Consider the following 18318-nt stretch of genomic DNA (forward strand, 5'->3'; position numbering starts at 1 on the left):
ACAGCCCCCTAAGGGTGAATGTGGGCCATTCTTGGTGTGGGGTTTCCTGTTGGCCTGTAGTATCAATGTACAAAATTTGAACTTTTTTGACCCAAAAATGGGACATTTGGGCATGGCCTGTAGCGCCCCCTAAAGGCAAATGTGGGCCATTCTTTGCACAGTACTTCAGAGTGATGTCATCTTGAAGAATGTTAGGTTTGAAAAACCATCAGACAAAATTACATTTGATTTATTGACACATATATATTGAGGCAATGTGGACATATGCCCCTTTCTGCGATTTTGTGTTTTATTTATTTTTGCAGTAACATATTGAAAGACATCAGTTATACACATGGGTACCACATTTCATGTAAATTGGAGCTATGGTTTAGGAGAAGATTTTTGTAGGTAGTAAAAATACTTTGGTATTAAATAGCAAAAAGGTATTTAAAATGTACTTTAAGTTACTTCAAAGGATATTACGTATTACCATCATACAGTACATGTCCTAAAACATGGTATTACCATGGCACCATGTCCTAAAAAAACAACAACAACAACAACATGTTAATACCATGGTAATTTTTTTGTAACCACTTTAACAGGCTCTCACACCAAACTAATGTTTTAAAAATAGATTTGAATATGTTTACAGTAAGTCTGGTAAGAAGCATAGCCAAACATGAACTCTTTTTGATACTATAAAGGGGCAGTATATCCTGGGGAATACAAAGAGTAAAATTAAAATAAATGTTTATATTATTTTAAGAAAAACATGAAATTGTGTTATTAATATGTCAGAAAATAGCAGTCAATTAATTTTCAGAGGTTTCTTTAGAGCTAAGTAAATTAAGCAGAAACAGTGATAGAAATGTAAATTTGAAATAACTTGCTTTTAGTTGCTAAATCTTATTTATGTGACATACATTTTAAATAAATTAAGTAGAATGAGCTGATACATTTGTGTATACTGTATCTTAAGAAAGTGTTTTAGTTGTGCTGACGTAAAATGAACATACACTGAATTTACTAAGTAAATCCCAAAAATATATACAGTAATGTGCAAAAGATTTAGGCACTTGTGAAAAATGTTGCATAGTGAGGATGTCTTCAAAAATAATTCATTTATCACTTAATGTCATACAAAGTCCAGTAAACATAAATACATCTAAATCAATATTCGGTGTGACCATCTTTGCCTTCAAAACAGCACCAATTCTCCCAGGCACACCTGGACACAGTTTTTCTTGTTTGTTGGCAGATAGGATGTTCCAAGCTTCTTGGAGAATTCACCACAGTTCTTCTAACTATTTAGGCTGAAAATCACTTGCCATTATCTGAACACTCTTGAAAGCTATTTTGTTAGTTAAATGAAACTTAACATTGTGTTTGTGTTTGTTTTTGAGTTGCCCCAGTATGCAATAGACTGGCATGTCTTAAGGTCAATATTAGAAACAGCTTTCTCTAGAAACTCATCAGTCAATCATTGTTTTGAGGAATGAAGGCTATACAATGCTTGAAATTGCCAAAACACTTAAGATTTCATACAAAGGAGTACACTAAGTCTTCAAAGACAAAGGACAACTGGCTCTAACAAGGACAGAAAGAGATATGGAAGGCCAGATGTACAACTAAACAAGAGGATAAGTACATCAAAGTCTCTAGTTTGATAAATCGATGCCTCACATGTCCTCAGCTGACAGCTTCATTGAATTCTACCTGCTCAACACCAATTTCATGTACAATAGTAAAGAGAGGACTCTGGGGAGCAGGCCATATGGGAAGAATTGCAAGAGCAAAATCTGTACATTATTACAAACTTTTAGCCACCAGTTTATTTTTATTTTTTTCAGTGAGTTCATAATTGGTATAAAAGCAGTTCAGCATAATTTGCAGTGGTGAATCAATATTAATGATAGGCCTATGTGATTTTTATTTAGTAAAAAGGTTTACTTTGGTTGATACAGGAAATGTAATCCTGTTCAGAAATATAAACTGACCAAACAACTCCAAAACACAGTTGAAAAACATGCTTAAAATGCATTTTGAGCTAGTACTCATGGTGATCTTTTGGTGGTACAAGTTTTATTTGTATTTTATATGTGTTCTTATTGGGATTGTTATCTTTAAGGCTTTAGAGCCATTTTTCATTAATTGACACATAATGTAGTATCAATAAATCAATTACACGTGCTATTCTCACAGAAAGGTTAGCTTTATTCAGTCATTTATTGTGCACATAAATTCAATCGTAAGGATTGCTGTGTTGATTTCAGGTGTGGGTTCGTTTCTGTTGTATTCTGTCCATGAGGGTATTCGAGGAATACCACTGGACCCTGCTGACAAGTCAGATGCCCTCGTTCCTGTTTCAGGCACATCACTTGCTGTTGGCATCGATTTTCATGCCGGTAAGTCGTAACACTTTCAGATGTTATTAGGAAATCTTGTTTGGTAGTATTTCCACAAACTATCTTAGTTACAAAGGTGTATGAGTGAAATTCTGTTCATATATGTAACTCGCACAAGATGAGATCACAATGAAAGTCACAATGTCGGGTAAAACTACTTTATTGGCAGAATGGCAAAAGTACAAAGGGGCAAATCCAGAGAAGCGTAGTCAACGGGAGCGTAAGGTCGAAGCCGGGAGATCAGAATATAACAAAGGGGCAAATCCAAAGAAGCGTAGTAAAGGGAAGCGTAAGGTTGAAGCCGGGAAATCAGAATACACAGAGACAAAACAAGAGAGTAGGTATTAACAGGGGAAGCTAGCAAAAACACTAGAGCTGGCAAAGCGAAGGGTAAACTAAACAATAACCAACCAGTGTGGGGAGAAAGGGCAGGGTATAAATAGAGGAATAGAACAGTGCAGGTGAAACTAATATTCCGGTGATTGGGAGCGAGTGTGAGAGCTAGAGGGGGCGGGGTGAACTTGGGGATTGGCGTTCATTACAGTACTCCCCCCTCTGCTACGGACGGCTCCGGACGGCCGCTTCGGTTACTGAGGCGCGACCTCTGGGAAGTGGTGCGGGACGATCGGGATGCTGGCGATGGTAATCAAGCTTGAGAGCTTGGTCCAAGACATCCCTCGACTGTACCCACGACTGTTCCTCAGGTCTGTAGCCCTCCCAGTCTACCAGATACTGCAACTGGCCACCCCGACGTCGGGAGTCTAACAAGGCCCGGACAGTATAGGCGGGCTGACCTCCGACATCGAGTGGTGGAGGGGGTGTCTGGGATGCAGTGGGCGGGAACATGGGGCTGTAGAATACGGGCTTAAGGAGGGAGACATGAAACACAGGACAAATTTTGTAGCGGTGTGGCAAAAGTAATTTATAGGTGACAGGGTTAATTCTCCACACAATCTTAAAAGGGCCGACATACTTAGGGCTCAGCTTCTTGGACGGGAGACGAAGACGGATGTCTCGGGTTGATAACCATACCCGCTGGCCCGGATGGAATATAGGGGCAGGTCGGCGTCGGTGGTCTGCCTTGGATTTCTGGGTCTGAGTGGTGCGTTGTAGACGGTCATGGGTGGCTCTCCAGACCTGGGTGCACTTCTGGGCCCAGGCATCCACCGCCAGAACGTCACTGGGATCGGCCTCCCAAGGGAAAAGGGGTGGCTGATAGCCCAGGACGCACTGGAATAGGGTGAGGTGAGTCGAAGAGCTGACCAGGCTATTTTGGGCGTATTCGGCCCAAGGAAGGTAGGTGTGCCAGTTACCCTGGTTCTGGGCACAGTAGGCTCTTAGGTATTTCCCTATCTCCTGGTTGAGGCGCTCAGTCTGGCCATTGGTTTGGGGGTGGTATCCCGAGGAGAAGTTTAGCTGGATGCCTAGTCTGTCGCTGAAGGCTCGCCAGAAGCGAGACGTGAATTGGGTCCCTCTATCTGACATAATCTCCTCGGGAATGCCGAAGTTCCGGAAGACCTTGTTGATCATGAGGTTGGCCAGTTGGGTTGCGTTGGGTAGTCCAGGTAGGGGAATCAAGCGGCACATCTTAGAAAACCTGTCTATCACCACTAGGCTCTCCGTCCGACCGTCGGAGGGAGGTAAGTCGGTGATGAAGTCCATGGCGATGTGGGACCACGGCCGATCGGGTATGGGCAATGGTTGGAGGAGCCCAGCGGGAAGGTGACGAGGAGTTTTGGACTGGGCACAGACTGGACAGGAGAGGACATAGTCATGGACGTCGTCCTTGAGTGAGGGCCACCAAAATCTCCTCGTGAGTAGCTCAGTGGAACGGGTGATACCCGGATGGCCGGAACAAAGGGAAGTGTGGACCCACTGCATTAGCTGAGGGCGAATAATGGTGGGTACGTACATCTTGTTGGGGGGTTTGAGGAGGCACGGGCTCGTTACCTTGAGCCTGTAGGATGGCTTCCGTCAATTCCCACCTAACGGGTGCTACGACGCACGATGTGGGGAGAATAGTCTCTGGCCCTGGAGGTTTAGAGCCGTAGCTGAAGAGACGAGAGAGGGCATCAACCTTGGTGTTTTTGGAGCCTGGGCGAAAAGTGACAGAGAAGTTGAAACGGGTGAAGAACATGGCCCACCTGGCTTGCCTGGGGTTCAACCTCTTGGCTGAGCGAAGGTACTCCAGGTTCTTGTGGTCGGTGAAGACAACGAAAGGGAACTTAGAACCCTCCAACCAATGACGCCATTCCTCTAGGGCTAGCTTAATGGCCAGCAACTCTCTATTCCCGACATCGTAGTTTTGTTCGGGGGAGGACAGTTTATGGGAGTAGAAGGCACAAGGGTACAGCTTAGCGGGAGTCCCATGTGGTTGTAAGAGTACCGCTCCCACCCCCACCTCAGAGGCATCCACCTCTACCACGAACGGGAGAGTGGGATCGGGTTGCTGGAGAACAGGGGAAGTGGTAAAAGCATCCTTTAGAGCTTGGAAGGCCTGCTGAGTGGGTGCGCTCCATGTGAGGGACTTCGGGTTGCCTCGTGTCAGAGCAGTGAGGGGTGCGGCGATCTTACCGAAGTCTCGGATGAAGCGCCTGTAGTAGTTGGTGAAACCTAGAAACCATTGGATCTCCTTCAGCGTCCTAGGTTCCGGCCAGGACAGGACTGCGGCTACCTTGTTGGTCTCTATCTCCATCGTTCCTGCAGACAAGACATAGCCCAGAAAGGAGACGGAGGAACGGTGAAAGGCACACTTCTCTGCTTTAACGAACAGGTCGTGCTCTCTCAGTCTCTGTAACACCCTCGAGATGTGGTTTGTGTGTTCCGAGAGTGTGGAGGAGTGAATTAAAAGATCGTCTATGTAGACGACGAGGAATTGGTCCAGCATGTCTCGGAAGACCTCGTTCATGAACGACTGAAACACCGAGGGGGAGTTAGCGAGGCCGTATGGCATCACCAAGTATTCATAGTGCCCCCTGGTGGTGATGAAAGCAGTCTTCCACTCGTCCCCCTTACGAATGCGCACGAGGTTGTATGCGCTCCTGAGGTCAAGCTTGGTGAAGATCTTGGCCTTGCTGACTTGCTCGAGGGCCGGCTGGATGAGAGGCAAGGGATAGGCGAACTTCACCGTTGCTTTATTCAAGGCACGGTAATCGATGCAGGGGCGAAGCCCGCCATCCTTCTTGTCTATGAAGAGGAAACCAGACGCTACTGGGGAGGTGGACGGTCGTATTATGCCGAGACTAAGCGCCTCGTCGATGTAGTCCTCCATGGCCTTGGTTTCAGGCAGCGTTAATGGGTATACTCTGCTCTTAGGGAGCGGGGACCCCGGAAGGAGATCGATGGTGCAGTCCACACTACGATGTGGAGGGAGATTAACCTGGGTTTTCTCGAACACATCAGCGTAAGAGGAATACTCCGGGGGAATGGAGACCGAGATCTCACCTCGGGGCTCTCTACGGAGGTTGAGAAGACAGGAAGGGAGATACAGTGGGACAGACAATGGTCAGTCCAACGCAACAGCTCCCCGTGCGCCAGGAAATATGGGGGTCGTGAAGCGATAACCAGGGTGACCCAAAACTACTGGGTCCCTGGGTGACTGAACAATAAAGAACAGAATATGTTCCTTGTGGAACAATCCTACTTGGAGGGACAATGGCATGGTTCTGAAGGAAATGAACCCCGACCCGAGGAGGTGCCCCATCCAAAGAATTAACCTTGAGAGGTGGCACGACCGGACTGAGTGGGATACCAAGTCTTTGGACCAAGCCATCGTCCAAAAAATTCCCCGCTGCCCCGGAATCAACTAGGGCTGTGGTAGAAAAGGAGACCTCATTAAAATTCAAAACCACAGGGAGGCAGACTTGTTTCTGGGTAATGCTCAGAATGACGGACGTTCTAACCTGGCTTCTGGAGAGAGAAGGCTGAGGACAGGCCGGGCATGAGGCGATGTGAAGACCCGGTTTGCCACAGTACAGACAGAGGCTCTGTGTTAAACGTCTAGTGCGCTCTGCAGGGGTTAATGGAGCGCGACCGAGCTGCATGGGTTCCGGATTGGAAGAGCTTTCGAGAGGTGGGGGTGAGATGTGTTGGCACCCACCGTATGCTCTGAGATGACCGAAGCGCTTCGATAAGCACGATCATGAAGGAGATTATCAACGGTAATGGAGAGTTGAATATACTCCTCCAGCGACAGTGATTCTCCTCTACAGGCGAGCTCCATCTGTAGTTGGCTACTCAAACCCAGACAGTAGACTGTTAGAAGAGCGGGGTCGCTCCACCCGCTACCCGCGGCCAGGAAATCGAGTGCATAATCGGCGGCAGTGCGTGACGCCTGTTTGAGAAACACGAGGTGGCTGCCCACATCTCTACCAGCTGCAGGGTGATCAAACACCACGGCAATCTGGTGACAGAATTGATCATATGACGCAAGAAGTGGGCTATCGGCCGTCCATAACGCGGTGGCCCATTGCCGTGCTTTGCCAGTGAGAAGTGAGATCAAAAAGTGAATTCTCTCACTGTCAGAGTGTAAAAGGGGGTGATACATCATGTAAACACTGCACTGCATTAAAAACCCTTGGCAAGCGTCCGAAGAGCCATCAAACCTCTCGGGGGGTTGAAAACTCACGGCGCTCGGGAACACGTTGGGAGCATCAACGGATTCAGGGACAGACACAGGTGGAACAGGGTTAAACTGATCAGAAAGCGCACGTACCGTCTGTAGTATCTCCTGTATCTGCTGCCCCTGGGTTGTGAGCGCTTGGTCATGTCTCCCAACCGTAGATCCTTGGGCAGAAATCGCCACACAAATCCGCTCTAGTGAGCCGTGGAGGTTTTCCACCGAATCCATTGTGACTAAATTTTGTGTGGTTGGTTATTATGTAACTCGCACAAGATGAGATAGTCACAATGTCGGGTGAAACTGCTTTATTGGCAGAATGGCAAAAGTACAAAGGGGCAAATCCAGAGAAGCGTAGTAAAGGGAAGCGTAAGGTCGAAGCCGGGAAATCAGAATACACAGAGACAAAACAAGAGAGTAGGTATTAACAGGGGAAGCTAGCGAAAACACTAGAGCTGGCAAAGCGAAGGGTAAACTAAACAATAACCAACCAGTGTGGGGAGAAAGGGCAGGGTATAAATAGAGGAATAGAACAGTGCAGGTGAAACTAATATTCCGGTGATTGGGAGCGAGTGTGAGAGCTAGAGGGGGCGGGGTGAACTTGAGACAAGCGAGTAGTTTAAACAGGGGATTGGCGTTCATTACAATATAATATTATTAATGTAAAAAAATGGGAAGTAAAATAAGGGAAAATAAATAGTAATACAATCATCTGTAACTGTTGTGATGTAGATAATGACACCATCTATTGGGTGGACATGGGTCTGAGCACCATCAGCAGAGCCAAAAGAGATCAGACGTGGAGAGAAGACGTCATTACTAACGGCATTGGACGTGTGGAGGGCATTGCTGTCGACTGGATCGCTGGTCTGTCCTACACAATGATACTTCATTCAAATGCTTTCTTAACAGTGCTAGTCACTTAAACATGTGACTGCTGCAGTATTCTAGCAGTGTGTCTGTAATCAATGATATAAGACTCAGGACTACCAATCAAACGTTTGGACATACATACTCATTCTTTACTATTTTCCTCATTTTAGCATAATGGTAAAGTCATGATTACAATCAAACAACAAAAATGGAAATATGGGAACAATGTAGAGACCAAAAAAGATCAAACAAATCAGAGCTATTTTACTATTAGGACATGTAACTATTAAAATTCCAGGGGGCCTGGGTAGCTCAGCGAGTACTGACACTGACTTCCACCCCTCGTGGTCACTATAATGTGTGGTTCCTGCTCTCAGTGAGACATGGTGAGTTGTGCGTGAATGCCGTAGAGAACAGCGTGAAGCCTCCTCACACGCTATGTCTCCGCGGTAACGTGCTCATCAAGCCATGTGATAAGATGCCGGATTGATGGTCTCAGACATGGAGGCAACTGAGATTCTAAATTCCAAATTGGGGGATCTGCATACCCTGGGCATTCTCTCAATCAACTTCATGAGGAATTCAACAGCAATGAACAAAATTCTGTGTATGCTGGACACTTTTTGGCTCATTTTCCTTTACTGTATGCTCCAATTTGTCAAATAAAAATAAAGATTATTTGAATTAAATGTTTAGCTTGTAATGAAAAAAAGGTTAATGTCTAATCTTTTGACTGCCAGTTTAGGTCATGGACTGAAGGGACACTTTAAAAGTTTTGTTCTTTTTCTCTTTACCCTGTAGGAAACATCTATTGGACAGATCAGGGCTTTGATGTTATCGAGGTGGCAAGATTAAATGGCTCGTTTCGATATGTGGTTATCTCCCAAGGACTAGACAAACCCCGAGCCATCACTGTACATCCTGAGAAGGGGTGAGACATCTCTTAACTTAATTTACTGTAATCGATTTCGATTTTCTTCTGCATGAATTAAATAGTACACTCCTTATCCGATTGTATTCTGTGTAGGTATCTGTTCTGGACAGAGTGGGGTCAGTACCCACGTATTGAGAGATCTCGTCTGGATGGTTCCCAGCGAGCGGTGCTGGTGAATGTCAGTATCAGCTGGCCCAATGGCATCTCCATTGACTATCAGGTACATATGAAAAAACATTCATATCAACTTTATCTGAACACAAGGGCTCTTCCAAACACTAGTGAGACTATAGACAGTCTAATTACACAGTCTAACTACATTAAAAAGCAGCTTGTTAACTGAAACATAATCTCATAAATGACTGATTTGAAACACTCTACATAGGCAAACACTCTGTGTGACATATAGCGTGAAGTGTATGAGATTCAATTCACAATTGATTTCATTATTTTAACATTAGCATGTTGCTAAGCTAATATTGTGATATGCTAATGAGCAAAACAAATACACAGAATTCACAAATATTTGAAAAGTAGTTCATTTTTAAATCTAATGACTGTAATTGTAAATCGAGAGACTATTCAGAATTGATTGCAGTAGAGTTTGATTTTAGTATGTTGCTAAGCTAATAAGGTAATGCATTAATATGTGTAAAAAAAAAACTATATATAGCTTAATATATAAAGCACACACAAATATTGGGAAGAATAGCAAACATCAAACATTTTAAATTAATGGATTGAACTATTTTCTATTGACACTTTTCAGCACTATATAAAATATAGTTACATAGAATACAATATACCGTGTTTGTGATGCCAATACTTCCTTAGAATTTGGCCAAAGCAAGGCAGTGGTCCTCAATTGGTAGATTTTAAGCCAAAAATGGGTCACATGTCTATTATGAAAGGGTTGTAGACATCAGGAAAAAAAAAATCTAAATGTAAATAAAAAAATGCAACTAAACATATAATCGTGCATTGTTAGGCTAGCTAAATAAACAGACTAATCATCTTTTTAAAAGGGAGGAGAAAACGCTTCCCAAAGCTCAAAGCACAAAGACGTGCGTTCAATCAAACTCTTAAGTATTTTGGTGCAAAGTTATTTGTCACTTGATAATAATGTCAAATGTATTATTTAGCCCAGAGTTTTATACATTAGGCTGGTAAATCACGATTCTCCTGTTCATGTTGGATCTTAAGGGCAGAGTTTGGAAAGGCACACTACCATACTACTCTTCCTATTTCTGCCATATGGCAGAAGTAGTAAGAGTAGGATGGTAGTATGCCATTCTGAACTCAGCCAAGAACATATTTGTTACTTTTGAATGATAAACAGTTTTGGTACTGTGTCAGACTGATCACACTGCAAATATTGCAATAGTAGGTCAAACATTTTGCTGCTGAATTTGCTCTGTTCTTTTCGAAATTTGAACCGATCAAGTCTTTTGAACGTATGGGCAGGTTTTAGCTCCAGGTTCTGGGTGAAATATCAATACAGTCAACAAGAATGCATATTTTATTAACCCTACCCCTAACCCAAATCCCAGGCCTGCAAGGTACTGCCAGTGAAGTTAAAATATAATTTTATAGGCAAAAATGAAACCTCTGGATCATGCGCACCATTGCTTATCTGAACACGCATACTTCCTGGTTTCCTTATGTCCAGGACCCATACCTGTAGGCACTGTAGCTAACCTAACGCGCTGAAGAAGCACCACAGGGAAAGGTGAACATTAGAATTGATACAAAAATGTTGGATGGGGGATGTCGCAATAATCTGACAGAACGGGCATGTTGACAGCAACATGTTGATTTTCCATGTGATCATGTTGACTGTGTTGGGTCTCTACTGAGTCATGATGGAGAATGTTGCTGCCTACCTTTTGGAACCACCTTCATGTCAAGAGACTCACAGCACCAGTTCCTGTATGTGCATTATAATGTGTCCACAGTGTTCTGATGATTAACTGTGTCTCCTGTAGGAAAGTTTACTGTACTGGTGTGATGCACGGACAGATAAAATTGAGCGCATTAACCTAGAGACGGGTGAGAACAGAGAGGTGGTGCTGTCCAGCAACAACATGGATATGTTCTCTGTGTCTGTTTTTGAGAGCTACATATACTGGAGCGACCGGTTAGTGCAAACTGAAAGAACTGCTATTTATACATTTTACTCCATTATATCCTGATCATATGTATTAATAGTTGCAACAAAAACCCTGATGCTCAAATTTGTTAGAGAAATCATCTTTCTGTCCACTTTTTTTGTACTTTTGATAAAAGAACCAGCATGTTGACTGATCTATAAAAGTAAATATTTTGTATTTTATTTGCAACAGAGTTTTTGCTTTACAAATTTTTCAACCAAATGATGTTAAATGTGATGTGTGTATGTTAGCCTTAAAGCTAATAGACTCGGATTAAAAGCCACACAACTCAAATTTTCTGCAAAATTCATGCAGTCTTTAAGTTGATGTGGATCTCTCTTTGTTCTTCATTTGTTGTTCTTTACATGTTTTCTTTCATTAGGACTCACGCAAATGGTTCAATAAAGCGCGGCAGTAAAGACAATGCAACAGATTCATTAGCTCTGAGGACGGGCATCGGTGTACAACTTAAAGACATTAAGGTCTTTAACAGAGCAAGACAACAAGGTGAGAGTGTGAAGATTGAGCTGCAACTCATCCGTGTGTCATTCTGGGAAATGAATTATCATGTAGAGAACCATGTGGAATTCATTCATAATTTATGTAGAATATAACAGATAACTATACTCATGTCATTAAATGGAGCGCTACATCATATCAACAAGTCAACATGGGAGAATTCAACATTTCTGGGGCGTACACAGGGAACACAATCAACTAGAACACACAAATTTAAAATATCGACTACAGCCATTAGTGATCACAGTGTGTTCAAGTGTACTGAGGGAATCCTTGAGTATGATGTAAAAGTGAAACCCCACAATTGCAGCATAATGCATTGACAGGTATGGTGGCAAGTTGACAAACAGCATCAACTGTACCACATCTGGAAATAAAGTGAAGCAACGGGAAGAAGAAAACAACCATTTCCTTGGATGCCATGTTTGTTATTTACATCAGCATTGGCAGGGATATTACATGATGTCCGCTTTGATGTAGAAAATGTCCTGGTTACTTGCTCAACCTCCGTTCCCAGATGGAGGGAACAAGACATTGTGTCGATGTAGTGACCCTAGGGGTCGCCCTTGGGAGCCCCAAACACATCTGATCTTTGAGAAAAGGCCAATGGGAATTGCAACCACTCATTCAGGGGAGGAGCTCTTACAAACATGGTGACAAACATGCATCTCTGGGGTTCTTCACGTCGGGAAGAACACCACTTAGCGAACAGACGCCACTTTAAGGCATTCAGGCGCCTCATAGAGGGAGCCCTAGCCTGACTGATTTGAGCCGTTGCTGATTCCAGAGGAGGAGACAGTGGGCAATATGTGACATTCGACGAGAGCGAACGCCCCCTTGGTGGTTGATGTACGCTACCGTCGCCGTGTTGTCCGTCTGGACCAACACCTGCTTTCCCTGGATCATTGGCCAAAGCCTCTGCAGGGCGGGCAACAATGCCAGCAACTCGAGGCAGTTGATGTGCCAGCGCAGTCGCGGGCCAGTCCATGGACCGGCGGCTGCACGCCGAATGCATACAGTGCCCCATCCACACTTGGAGGCATCCGTCGTAACCACAGCGTGCCTGGAGACCTGCTCTTGGGAAGCCCTGCCCGTAGAAATGCTAGGTCGGTCCAAGGGCTGAACAGATGGCAGCAGACTGGAATGATGAGCACATGGTGTGCCCCTTGGCGCCATGCGAGTCTCGGGACTCGAGTCTGAAGCCAGTGCTGAAGCAGTCTCTGAAATAGTTTCAGTTGGACCAGCACTGACTGCGTGTGCTCGCTCGAGAGGTGTGCCATCATCTATGGAGTCTAACTCCATGCCGAGAAAAGAGATGCTCTGAACCGAATGCTCTTTTCCCAGTTGACCTGAAGCCCTAGCCGGCTGAGGTGCCTGAGCACAAGGTCCCTGTGCATACACAACAAGTCCTGCGAGTGAGCTAGAATCAGCCAGTCAATGAGATAGTTGAGGATGCGAACACAGACTGCAACTTTCGTGAAGGCGCAAGGTGACAGTGACAGACCGAAGGGGAGGACTTTTTACTGGTATGCCTAGCACTCGAAAGCAAACCAACGGAAGGTCCTGTGTAGAGGTAAAACCGAGACTTGGAAGTATGCATCCTTCAAGTCTACCGCCGCGAACCAATCTTGATGCCGAACGCTCACTAAAACGCGTCTTTGAGTTAGCATCTTGAATAGGAGTCTGTGCAAGGCTCGGTTGAGAAGTTTGGCCGCAACCCACCGCCTTTTTTGGATACGATGAAGTAGGGTCTGTAAAACCCCTTCTTCATCTTGGCTTAAGGGTCAGGCTCTATTGGGTCATTCCGTAGAAGGGGCGCGATCTCCGCACGCAAGGTAGCGCCGATCTCGCCTGTCACTGAGATGAAGCAGATGCTGTTGAACCTGGGCAGGTGCCTTGCGAACTGAATCAGGTAGCAGAGTCGTACGGTCCTGATCAGCCATCGTGATGGGTTGGGGAGTGCAAGCCACACCCCCAAGCTCCAGGCCAGGGGGACCAAAGGGACAATCAAGTCGGGCGTACTTGTGGGTGGGTGGAGCCTGAGGTGCCACTGTTGGCCATGCTGAGTCCGGGGATATCGAAGTACCTACCTGGCTCCATATACCCACTGTAGGAGCGGTCTGGGACGGGGTAGGATGGAAATCTTCATTGTGGCCTGTCGCGCATGCAGCTCCTGCATCGATCTCGGGTCAGAACTACCCTCGTGCAGTTCTCTCAACACCTTGGCTTGCTGCACTTGCAGAAGAGCCATGGTGCATGGCAGAGGCGGCCTGTTCAGCGGCACTGTAGACCTTAGTCACCAGTAGAAATCCACAATCGAAATCTCATCCTCTGCGCGAGCTGCGAATGAGATCGTGAACACGACCCGAGACGAGCTGACAGTCCCATCGCAGAGCTTGCTGGGGCAAACAAGCATGCTGGGGAATGGGATGTCCGTGGGGGGCTACCCGGCATAGTGGCTCCCATTGAAATCCCCAAATCGTTCCCAGTACATACTTACGCTGCCTCAACCCCGTATGTAGGTTTACCACTGCAGGGAGCCGCTGGGGTGACTTTCCCTCTGAAGAAAGTCACGACCGCAATGTTGTCATAATCATGCTCTCGCAGTGAGAACATGACCCGTCCACGAAAGCTGTCCCCACGTGGGCAGCGCCCAAGCACATGAGGCAGTGATCGCAACCAGGAAATATACACAAACAGAAAGGAATCTTTAAAAAGACGCTCGCCATGAGTGCTACACTTTTAGAAGGAATATATTCTCTTTTAGAGGAAGATTATACACTTTTAGTCTGAGAAGCTGCTGAAATGCGCCATAAATCCAACAGCTTTTGTGGAGGTGAATGGATTGCTGGAGGAATTTAGCTCACTGAAATACATCTATTATTTAGCTCACATAAAAAAATCTGAATGAGTGGTTACAAGCTAGCTCCTTTCATACCCGTATGTCTGGGTGAGTGGCATGAAAATTCCACTCGTCAATTCCCATTGGCCTTTTTATCAAAGATCAGAGATGGGTATAAAGAGTAAACTGCTTACACAGTGCATGTAAACGTAAATGCCACTTTTGTGTCTTAAGCAGATTTTTTTGCAATAAATTGCTTTCTGGTGCCCAAGTTATCAAGCTTACTGTTTAGCTTCCCATTGAGCTCATAACTAATTTAAGCACTTTGCATGATTATTAATGTAAAATGACATTAAGACATAGATTGGAATGCAGGTTATACTTCATATAAATGAAATACTTACTCCTCTCTTTCGGTGTTGATTTGCATACCAGTAATTATCCCTCAGCGTGGCAAAAGTGGCACACGTGCCACAGGTTGCTAAGAAGGATTGGAGAGTATATTATTTATGCTCTGGGGAAAATTGAGGAAATTAATTTCATATCACACAACATTCTCTCTGAAGAAAAAAAAAAAGTTTAGCGTTAGTAATGATGGCTTGGGCTGTGTGCAAATAAGGAACTTAATTGGTGGTGTAAGAAAGTAGTTCTGAACGGAGGAATGTTTTATGGACAAAAGCCTGAAAAATATTGTGATACATGTTCTTGTGGTAAATGTTTTATAATAAAAAATTTATAATTGACACCATTGCAGTATTGAAAATTAATGCACATCCGAGGTGTAGCGCTTTTTAAAAGGGCCACATTACCGCCTTTAGTATAATTAAATTGTCCATCGTCAATTATTCCTTTGCAGGTTTTAAAGTCAACGTAAAATGATGATTGAAACCCATTTTACTCCCGTAAATTCACATATATCGGGGGTTGAATAACAAGTTTATGGTCGTAAAGTAATTAAAATTTGTCAGCACAATACTACTGCCATTGTGCTAATGGCTTGTAATCTCAGAACAATGATGCTATATCTGTTTCAAATGTTTCTGTCTGCAGGAACCAATATTTGCAAGAACAAAAATGGTGGCTGCCAGCAGCTCTGTCTTTACCGTGGTAACGGACAGCGCACGTGTGCTTGCGCTCACGGAATGCTAGCTGAGGATGGGCAGAGTTGCCGCGACTACGACGGATACCTGCTCTATTCAGAACGTACGATACTAAAGAGTGTGCACTTATCGGATGAAAACAACCTCAACGCACCCATCAAACCGTTCGAAGATCCCGACCACATGAAAAATGTTATAGCACTAACATTTGATTACCGAGGAGGAGGTGGGAAAGGAGCCAATCGGATCTTCTACAGCGACATCCACTTTGGGAATATTCAACAGATCAGTGACAATGGATCAGATCGGAAGACAGTGGTTGAGAGTAAGGTTTCAATTAATTCCGTCTTTTGACCTGAATTATTTCATTCTTCCTAGAAGATTTATCTGTGCCATCGTTAATGACCTCATGCTGCAATACTTCAATGTTTCTGTCTACTGTCCCTCTTTCTGATCTAATGTCCTGTTGGGTGGACATCCTTGTTTCTTACAAAACCTCATTCTGTCATAACCATTACTTTCTAAATGTTTCATGCATGTTACCCATCAGAGACCCATTTTAACAAAATTGCAACACTTTTTAAAGCAATTAAATGCCTTTTTTACTGAATAAAATGTATTATAGCAACAAGTTTGCCAGGAACATACAATTTGAAACTCCCAGCATACCAAAGTAAAAAAACATGCTGATTGCCTACTGACACCACTGATGGTTGTTTTGGATCAAATTTAGCAATCTTCTAAGAAAGTGTTTAACAGTTCCAGTCTCCAAACACTTTTTTAGGGGAATATTTTAAGAAAATAAGTAATCAATATCAATGCTTGTGTCTGCGACGGCTAATTAAGCAAGAGTTATGAATTCAGTAAAACTGTAGTTCAATCATGACAACTCTTGGAAAGATTAAGCATGTTAATGTAAGAATGACATACTGACAGGATATTGGTCTTGGTGAGATAGATCGGCTATACTGCTGCTGCTGCTGCTCTGCTGCAGAGAAAGTACAGAGATATGCTACTGCTAGAAAAATACACAGACATACTGATTTACATTTACATTTATGTATTTGGCAGACACTTTTATCCAAAGGGACTTACAGAGCCCTTATTACAGGGACAATCCCCCTGGAGCAACCTGGAGTTAAGTGCCTTGCTCAAGGACACAATGGTGGTGGCTGTGGGGCTTGAACCAGCATCCTTCTGATTACCAGATTACCAGTTATGTGCTTAGACCACTACACCACCACCACTCCATTTAGCTTGTGGACATGCTGCTGCTGCACAATTAGACAAAACGCAAGACATGCTGCATTGAGCATGTAGGACATGCTGCTGGATAAATTGACATTTCAACCCCCATGTAACAGATCTAGACCAGTGGAGCTGAGGTGGAGGTGGGTTTTAGGGAAAAAGAACCAATTGGCGTACACCATGCAAGCCGATTGGCTTAAACTGAGTGTTGCAAGGGCGTGGATAGGCATTTAAGTAGGTGTTCTACTCGATTATGACAAAATAATTTAACTGGCCCTCTTAGAAGCATGAAAAACAAAACTGGTTTTCAAATTTCTATAAATGATACACAGAAAGTGAGCATCTTACATGTCTGTTATTGGCTGCAATGCTCAAATGTTTTTTTTTTTTACACAACTCGATTAGTTAATTGTGGAAACTGTAGTCTTGATTACTTATTAATTGTGAAGCCCTCACTGGATATTTGTTGGCTGCGTTTCCTTCATTATCCTGTCATCAATTTGTTAATCAAACAAAACAATGTTAGTATTGTACAGAAATGAATGTGTAAGCACATTTGATATGCTCTACAAAACTATGGCATTACAGTCACTATATCTTTCTGTTAAACTTTCCTCTCTATTAACCACTCACATCTGGATAGAGCACAGCTCAAAGACTGACCAGCTCACACACAAACAAACCGCACATTATAGTCTGAAGTCACCGCCATTCCTTTAAGAACACAATTAAGTCATTCTTTCAAAAAACGTTTGGCTCTCAGAGCAAGAGAATTGAGAAATGAAAGGTGTGTATGTATCTGTTTATTGTTCTGTTGCCACAAACACTGAATGGAGGTTATGACCATTGTAAAATCTCAAACAGAATGGCTCATGAAAGAATATTGGCTTCATTTGCCAAAATTTTTAAGTTTTTGGCATTGTTTTAAACTGAAATCAAAAGCAGATTCACTAGGAATCCTGCAGAAGTTGGATTTAGTTTTGCTTATGCTCATATTAAAGGCAGAAATGGGTTTTATAGATTAATTTGTAGAGTCTTGTTATAACTGTAAAATGTTTTGTTCATTTGATGTTATTGTTATGTTTGCACATTCATACAGTACAATTTTTATTTTATAGCTCACTTGAATGACCCCAAAGTAGTCCAGCAGCATTTGTTTTCTTTAGAAAAAATATATGTTCTATAGTCCCCAATTGGTTTAAGATGCTATGCACTCTAGATACAGATAAGTCAGTGACATCTGCACTTAATCTGACACAATGCTGGATTTATTTGCGCATTCTTTTTGTGCTGGTTCCACCTAGTGGCTGAAGTTTATTTTGTGGAGTATCAGATCTTCAGAACAGTTTATGGATAAATCTACATGCTCTTTGTGCTTATTGCCTATTGGCTAGAGTTTGTTTTAAAGATTATATTTGCTATGTGGTTCTGTCTCGCAAAATTTGTATTGAAACGCCAGACTTGAGCAATCTGATGGCAAAGTTGTCATGGGGATTCTCGTGGACGTGCATGGACTGTTTGAGTTTGAGGAACTGACACCAGTTGGCACTATCGTGCGCAGGGTTTATGCACACGTTTTTCTTTTTTCTGGTTCTGGGGATGTTCAGGTTCTGGTTGTTGCACTAATGTTGGAATGTGGTCTTT

At 43.6% G+C, this 18318-nt stretch overlaps 1 protein-coding gene across 3 annotated transcripts in view; it reads left to right on the top strand.

Moving 5' to 3' along the window:
- lrp1aa (low density lipoprotein receptor-related protein 1Aa) overlaps positions 1 to 18318 on the top strand; it is a 296995-nt gene that overhangs the window by 156886 nt on the left and 121791 nt on the right. For all 3 annotated transcript variants that reach the window (XM_052110997.1, XM_052110998.1, XM_052110999.1), the window contains 7 exons: positions 2259 to 2390; positions 7741 to 7875; positions 8683 to 8812; positions 8909 to 9035; positions 10801 to 10952; positions 11348 to 11472; positions 15377 to 15751. In XM_052110997.1, the coding sequence (XP_051966957.1) occupies positions 2259 to 2390; positions 7741 to 7875; positions 8683 to 8812; positions 8909 to 9035; positions 10801 to 10952; positions 11348 to 11472; positions 15377 to 15751 (1176 nt within the window). The remainder of the gene's footprint in view (positions 1 to 2258; positions 2391 to 7740; positions 7876 to 8682; positions 8813 to 8908; positions 9036 to 10800; positions 10953 to 11347; positions 11473 to 15376; positions 15752 to 18318) is intronic.

The sequence above is a fragment of the Xyrauchen texanus genome, chromosome 39 (genome assembly GCF_025860055.1).
Source record: "Xyrauchen texanus isolate HMW12.3.18 chromosome 39, RBS_HiC_50CHRs, whole genome shotgun sequence".
Lineage (NCBI taxonomy): Eukaryota > Metazoa > Chordata > Actinopteri > Cypriniformes > Catostomidae > Xyrauchen > Xyrauchen texanus.